Source organism: Ichthyophthirius multifiliis (assembly GCF_000220395.1).
Source record: "Ichthyophthirius multifiliis unplaced genomic scaffold scaff_1120509249421, whole genome shotgun sequence".
Taxonomy (NCBI): Eukaryota; Ciliophora; class Oligohymenophorea; order Hymenostomatida; genus Ichthyophthirius; species Ichthyophthirius multifiliis.
The window spans coordinates 68614-76813 of record NW_004087731.1 but is presented as its reverse complement, the minus strand read 5'-3'; the positions used below and the strand labels follow the sequence as shown (position 1 = coordinate 76813).

Sequence of the window (8200 nt, the reverse complement as noted above, 5' to 3'; positions counted from 1 at the left end):
AGCACCAAACTAAAACATTAAAAAGACACCAACTTAAAAAGAAGAAAATCCGATTCAGAAAACTAAAAACAAATCCTAAACTAGATCCAAAAATAATCAGACGACAAAGAAGAAGAAGATGATGTTTTAACTTATAAATAAAAACTTGAAAGTACTATTCCTCGATTCATTGATAATATTTCATTTCTTGGGTAAGGATATAATATATATTTCGGAAATCCTAAATGCAGTAATGGGCTTGACCCTGGCTTTAGAAATTTTGGAGTTGCCGCTTTTGAATATAATCCTAATCCTTACTTTTCCCTTTCTAGAGATTACTCAATGTATGTGCCTAAGGGATTTATTGCTACCCACTAATAATCCTGTACTATATCTTTTAGTTCTAAAACTGTCACTTCAACAAAAGACTATACTGATAGTTTACACGTATCTGCTAGTGTCAGTGTTCGTGTAGGTGGTGCTTTTTCGGCTAGTGCTGATTATTAGTAGACTTAAAGTGGACTTTCTTCACGTGAAACTTTATATATTGAAAGTTCTGCGAGATGTACTGCTTACGAGATTGTAATGTAGTAGGATCCTATAAATTCTGCAAATGTAACTCCCTAATTTGCCGAAATATTAAGAGAATTGGAAGCTAAAGGGGATAATCCAGATGCTTATTATGATTTCTTCGATGAAATAGGCACTCACGTGACAGATGAGGTTGAATTAGGCTCTCTTTTTGGCTACAAATTTCAAATGAGTACCACTGAAACCCAAAAGATAGTCAAATAAAACGTTGATGTGGCTGCTGCAGCCTCCTATATGGCAACCAGGGCCCGAGCGAAAACCAGCTACGAGAAAAATTAAGAATAACAACTCAAAACAGCTGTTAGTTCATGGACTTCATTCTCTATAGGGGCTGTTCCTGATGAAGATAATGACGCTTTAAAGTGGGCTGCTAGGACAATATCGAATCCAATGCCTGTATATGTAAATTTAGTTACTATGAAAGAATATTTATCTATATATGGTTCTGCTTAAAAGATAGGAGTTTCAACTGTCTAATTTAATAATTTATTAAATAAACTAGACTCATATTTAGCATCTTATTGTTAAAAAAGATTACTTGTAAGAAATAATGTTAGTTCATGTGAAGATGTAGAAATAAAAGCCCCTATAGATGTAAATACGGTTAAAAGTAATAATTTTATAGAGACACTATTTAATAATAAAGAGAGTGTAGTTTTTATTTAAAAAAAATCCGGTAGATTCCTAGTTTCGGATACCAATAATCTCAAAAAAGGTGAATCTGCTAATGTTTATATAGGAAATTATAGAGGCTTAAGGAGAGAATAGTGGAATTTAGTCAGATTTGGGTTCACAGATAGCGTTTATTAGCTATAACATATCGAATCTAAGTTTTGTTTGTCATTAAGAAATTGCAATAATGATGAATAGATGCCTATATTAGCAAAATGTGATTAGGGTGATATCTGTTAAAGATTTAGATTACAAATATTCAATGCTAATACTTAGGAAGTTATTATTTAAAGTATGAAATCAGAAAAAGTACTTATTTCGGATGACGCGAAGGAAGGAAACGGGACCATTACTAAGATTAATGGAAATAGTGATACTACATCTAGAATTTGGAGACTACAAAAAACTTTGAATAGATTTGAAGAATGATTATTATAGAAATAAATTTATATAAATTAAATGTCTTTTTTATTTATTTATCGTATTTTTTTAGATATTTTATTTACATATAAATTAATTAATTTATATGTTTAAATATAATTTATATTTAAAAAAAATAAACAATTTATTTTATTTTGAATTTGTACAATGATAATATTGAAATTAATTAATACAAAAGAAAAATATTTAATTTAATTTTTTTATTATATATAAATTATTATCATTATTATTTTAAAATTATATAAAAAAAAATTTATATATTTACATTATTTAAAAATATAATATTTGCGACATTATTAAATCAATGATTAATAAAATTTATTTAATTCTAATTAAAATTTAAATCCATTTTAATAATACTATTTAAAAATAATAATATTTTTAAAAAAATATCTTATTTTATAAAACCAACAAAACTAATTAAAGAATAATAAAAAAATACAATTTATTAAAAACTATCAATATGACAATTTTATAAAATATTTATATAAAATAATTGAAGTAATTATTAAAAATAACTAAAATATTTATAATAAATATGATATATATATATATATATATATATATATTTATATTTATATATATATAATATTAATTATATTTATATTTCAATCTCTTAAATAATATTATCTAAATCTATCACCTAAAACACCTAATAAATTTAAAAATTCTTTTTGTTTTTCCTTTCTTTATTATATTTCGCTTGAAACAGCAATAATTTAATTTTCTTCAAAGCAAGTAAAAACTTACTAAATTTTAAAATATACAAAAGCCTATTATAAAATAATTTAAGGATTTTAAATTTTCAAAAAAACTGCCAAAACGCATTTATTAACACTCTTTCTTAGTTTTGTATTATTTTTCCCACTTTAAATTTGCTTAAAAAGCTTAAAAAGAACTTCTTAAGAAGCACTCAATAGCAAGACACCCAAATTATTATATTTAAAACCTTCAGAATATAAAAAATCAACAAATTCAAATATACACAGGGCAGTTTTTTCATTTTAAACATCAATCTCTTGTATTAAAATCTGCAAAATTTATTAAAGACAAGCACTTTAGACAAAAATTAGAGGACAAAACTTAAAAAACCTTCCTAAAAAAGCAAAAAAATCTTCAAGAACTTCAAAATGTGTTTCTTATGAAATTTATTGAATAGAAAAAGAGACAATTTTATTAAAAGTTTCGCTCAAAAAAGTTTAAAAAGATTCTTCATGTCCGAAAAACTTCAAAGATTTTTCAATAAAATATAAACAAGAAGAAACCAAAAATTCATTCTGAAAATTTTAAAAATAAATATTTTACAAAACACTCACTATCTCGCAATAAAAAACATCCAATAAAAAATTTAATTTTATTAAAAAAACCTTCAAAAGACTTACTAAATTTTCCAAAAAATCTTGTTCATCTTTATTTTATATTAAAATTATTATTATTTTTTTTATATTTTCCCATATTCCTATAAAAATATCTAAAAAAAGCTTTTTTTCATCATCCTCATTTATTTCAGGAAAATACTCAATTATATATTTTAACATTTTAAAATTTTCGTTTAAACTTTTTTTATTTAAACCTTCTTCGAAATATCCCAAATCCTACACATAAGGTGTACATAAATTAACCAAATGTTGAAAAATAAGCCTTTTTTCAGAACAAATAATACACGCAATACCTTTGATAATCTAAATATTATAGATATTATCTAAATAAATTTCTTAAATGATACTTTCTAGATTGTTTTTGGCAAATAATATACATTTCTTACACATTTATACGAAACTATTTTCAGCCAAATCTTTCAAAAGCTAAGCTCTAGTACTTTAAATTACTTAAGAAAATGCAAAAGTGCATATATCATTATTTTATGGGAAACAAATAGCCATTTATTTACAAAATAAAATAAAGGTTCTTTATAATTTAATATATTTGACTTATAACCCATTAATAAACTAAAATATTTCCAAAACTATATTTTCATGTATTTTCATTGCATTTTTTTCATTAAAAATAGAACTCAAACAAAAAAGATGTCCTTCCAAAAGACAAAAATCCTTATAATTTTTCTGCATTAAATTTAAAGAATTTTCCAAGCATTTTTCATCAAAAACAAAATAAGAAATATATTTTAAAAATTCCGAAACTAATTATCTTCTTTCTTTTTCTTCTTCGAAATTTTAAGAAATTCTTAATATTTTTTCAATAGAATGTTCCTCAAAAAGCAGAAAATTTCTATTTTCTAAAAAACACTTTTTTATACAAATTTCAACAATTTTTTATACTAAAATAGCCTTTTTTTCAATTTAAAAGCTTATTTATTCTTCATTATTATCATCTTAATTTTAAATTAACACTTATTTCCAAAACTCACATATATAAAAGGAATTATTCACAGTATTAAAATTAGATATATCTAAAAAACCAATTAAAAAACTTTCATATTTATCTTCCAAAACAATTTTTTATTATAATAATTCACCAAATTTCGCACATAATTTATATATTTAATCTAAAATATCCCACTCTTGTTCCTGATACAATTTTTTTGAACACATAAGAGAATCAAATATACCTTTTTTGATATTTTAAAAAACACTATTTTGTTCCAAATTTTCTATTTAGGCATTTTTTAACTATCGAATTGTCTTTATTAACACCTAAATGGCATTTTATTACAATTGAAAGTTATTTATATTTTATACAGCTATATTAAAGACAGAATTAGAGCTTAAATTACATAAAATAAGACTATTTGTTTTAAAATAAAGCCAATTTTAAAGAATTTTTAATAAATTATTTATTATTTCAATACTTAATATACTTTAATTAGATCCAATATTACTTATTTCTTCTATAATTTAGATTTATAAAGTATTTTTAAAATAATTAATCTAAATAAAAATTATAAATAAAATAAATAGATATTAATAATAAAATAAAAAATATAAAAATAAAATAAATATAATGTAAAAAAAAAAAATAGTAATATTTATATATTTATAAATATTTAATAAATATTACTGTTTCTAATTTTAATTCTTTAGCTTAAATAAATTATTCATCAAAAATAATATCAGGAATAAATTCAAAAATAAAGAAAACATAATTCTACATATCAATATCTGGATAGAAATTATCTCTAAATAAAGTTATTAAATCTGGCCAATTTTAATATTAAAACAAAAAGCAAAAAACAAAACCTTCTGCTAATTAACTTTAGACTTATTTTAAACTTTTTTATGTTCTATTAATATTTATAATAAAATTTAAGGTATTTAATCTGTTTATTATTCATTTAATTGTCTATAATGATATTTGAACTTAGATTTTAACATTTTAGATGATAATAAATATTCATTTTATGTTAAGTTTTAAGTTAAGAGAATTTATTATAATATTTGCCAACTTTAAGATGTTTTTTCGAATTCTTTTAAGAATTTATCAGATTCTTTTATTTTCTGTGTATCTTATGAATTTGTTATTATTTTTATATTCTCAAGAATTTCTTGCATTAATAATTTGTTTATTTTTTGTAATTTTTTTTATTTATTTTTTAAAAAAATATTTTTAGTGTTAATTTTTTCAAATATTAATTAAATAAATGAATATATCCTTTATTTAATTTAATTAAAAAAAATATAAATTTTAAATTTTTTTTTTAATAAAAAAAATTTATAATTTTAATATGAATATGATTTTTATAATAATAAAAATAAATTTTAAAATTTATTTTACCATATATAATTTTTTTTTTAAAAAAATATTTGTATTATATATATTTAAATCTTCAATATATTAAATGTGTTTATTTATCTTCATCATCATCTTCAAATTCAATATCACACATATTTAATTCTTACATATCGTCATCATCAACTTTATTTAAAAAACCAATGATATATAGAAAATAAAAAAATACTTTCACATTCAAATCCAGCTAATTTTTTACCATCATTCTAATCGTCAAAAATAAGTTCGAACTTATTCGATTCATACGCATTTAAAGGAATCAAATAATTTTTACTTTTCGGAATATTTAAAGGTGGAAATAATGGATCAACTGCAATTTTAAATGTATTATCTAACAAATTAGTAATAATCCTAGATAATAAAAGACAATTAGTCTATAAACAAGGGTTTGAGTTAGCCTCTATTAACCAAGTTTTGAAATTACTATCAATCATAAAATCTAAACCAAAAAGCTTTTTTTAACGAAATAAAATTTAATAAAACAAATAAATTTCTAATTTACACAACTTCAAAACTAAATTAACTTTTATTTGGCTAGATTTTTTTATAAACAGATTTTACAATGTCACAAGCTATTTTCTTTTTCTTTTTTATTTTTATTTTTTATAAAAATATTACTTTCATTTCTTATTGAGTTTTTTTGATAAAATTAAATTATTTATTTTATCCTAAAAAGTCCAAATATCTTTGAAATTCATTAAAAGAAAGTTTATTTCCTATTTCGAATTTTCCAAATTCTTCACTTTTTTTTTAAATTGCATCATTAGTTAAATGAACAAATTTATTTTCTAAATTTTTTAAATTAAATTCTTTTGAACTTGTTCTTAAATATCCTTCTTAATACCAATAACCTATAAATGCATATTTTTTTTTAAAAAAAATATATATATAAAACCTTTTATCAATCCATTATAAGTAGTTATTAATAAATAACATCTAATATCAAATTTTCTTTTATTAAATAGAAATGGTTTTTCAATATATTTTTATATTAAGTAAGTTTTTTTTCTTCCATTTTCATGATATTTATTTTAATATATTATTTCTTATATATCTGATAATTTCTGTAAAACTAAAACATATAATTTTTTTATAAAATAATGATTAATATAGTATATATATATATATAACCTTGAATTCCATTTCCTCTATTAGTTTACTCACCAGGTTTTATAATCCAAATATTTTATTATTTTTTATCATCTTAAATTTCATTATAATATTAAATAAACTTAATCCATTCTAAATCATCTATTCCATTTTTTATATGAAATGTTAAAGGAATATAATTAAATATATTTTCATTTGAAAATTCGTAATATTTTTTTAAATTGTAGAATAATTACTTAAACCGAAAAAAAAATAAAAAAAATTGATTGTGGTTTTTTAATTTTTTTACTTTTTTATTACAAATAGAAAAATTATTCTCTACATGATTATGTATTTTGTAATTATATTAATCATTAAGTAAAACTAGATTTTATTTTAACTATTCTTATATTTATTTATTAAACAAAGGTGGCTAAAAGAATTCCTATAAAAAAATTAAACTAATTTTTTTTTTAATTTGAAATAAAAAATACTTTGTTATTTTAAAAATATTCTTCCAAATAATAATAATCGTCTTAATTAATAATTTTTAATATTTACTTTTATTAAGAAAATTCACTTCTTTAACTATTAACTTTAATTTAATTAGCAAAACCTTAATTTTTTTTTTTTTATTCTAACTATTTCATATATTATGTATATTCAGGCCTTCTCTATGACATCCATAAAAACTAGCAACTTTCCCATTCATCTTTATTTTCACTAATAGTCCACCACCATCTATTTATATATAAAAGAAAATTTTATTTGGAAAAATAAGTATTAAATACCTACTTTTGAACACTTATCTTACTAAATTTCCATTATTTCCTTATCCAATATAAAATTTATATTATTATATATTATTTTATTTAATTGGTTAATCTATATGTACAAAAATTTTATTTGAAAAGTTGATTAAATATAAGAAATCTTTATAAACTGTTAATTTATCTTTATATTATTTTAAAAGTAAATCTTTACCAGAATTCTTATAACTCTAAGAGCCAATTGCTTTTAAATTTAAAATAATATTTTGTGATTAACTAGAACTTAATTTTAAACATTATTTTGATTTTTATATTTATTTTGCACTATTTTAATAATTTGTAGGCGTTCTTTGAGCACTTTTTGAAATTAATTTTCTATTTAAGTTCTCTTATTATTAATTAATTATATTTTTATTGATTTATTATTCTATTTGTAAGTTATTTTTAAATTTTTTTTCGCAGAAATTTTTACTGCATTAAATATATAAAAAGTTATTATTAAATTATTCTTATTTTTAATTTTAATTTTATTTTTATAAAAATATAATAAATACCTTATTTATTATAATTTTAAAAATTTTATTTAACAAAATTAATTTACTCAAAATTTTCTTAACATGGACTTTTATTTTTTTAAAAACTAATATATTATAAATTTTAAAATTTTTTTTACAATTATTATTGTTCTTTATTAATACCTTGAGATAATTATTTATTTTAACAATTAATATTTTTTCGATTAAAACTTAAATAAAAATTAACTAACTTTTTGGATTTTGAAATATTTTAAATATCTTCAAAATGATACATATCAGATTAATATTTTTTATTTTATTATGAATTCGAATTATATTCTTTTAAATGTTTTATTTCTATTTAGTATTTTTTTATATTTTTACATGTTTTATTAT

The 8200-nt window shown here is 19.5% G+C and overlaps 2 protein-coding genes across 2 annotated transcripts, besides 6 other annotated features; one reads left to right on the top strand and one right to left on the bottom strand. All coding sequences in view use genetic code 6, as the record gives it.

Moving 5' to 3' along the window:
- Nucleotides 1-84: 84 nt before the first annotated feature.
- On the top strand, nt 85-1671 carry IMG5_002830 (MAC/Perforin domain protein; the record flags this gene model as incomplete). Its single annotated transcript, XM_004040006.1, has 1 exon — nt 85-1671. A coding segment is annotated over one exon (1587 nt), but the record flags the coding sequence as incomplete, so codon positions are not given.
- A 363-nt stretch (nt 1672-2034) lies between these two features.
- Nucleotides 2035-2075: a microsatellite.
- Nucleotides 2076-2158: 83 nt separating this feature from the next.
- Nucleotides 2159-2222: a microsatellite.
- Nucleotides 2207-2275: a microsatellite.
- Nucleotides 2211-2290: a microsatellite.
- Nucleotides 2291-4565: 2275 nt separating this feature from the next.
- Nucleotides 4566-4642: a microsatellite.
- Nucleotides 4574-4646: a microsatellite.
- Nucleotides 4647-5552: 906 nt separating this feature from the next.
- On the bottom strand, nt 5553-7344 carry IMG5_002820 (tubulin-tyrosine ligase family protein, putative; the record flags this gene model as incomplete). The annotated part of the gene is made up of 5 exons (XM_004040005.1): nt 5553-5882; nt 5938-6281; nt 6326-6502; nt 6562-6903; nt 7311-7344. The coding sequence occupies 5 exons, from the start codon at nt 7342-7344 to the stop codon at nt 5553-5555; spliced, it is 1227 nt and encodes a 408-aa protein (XP_004040053.1).
- Between the last annotated feature and the right edge of the window lie 856 nt (nt 7345-8200).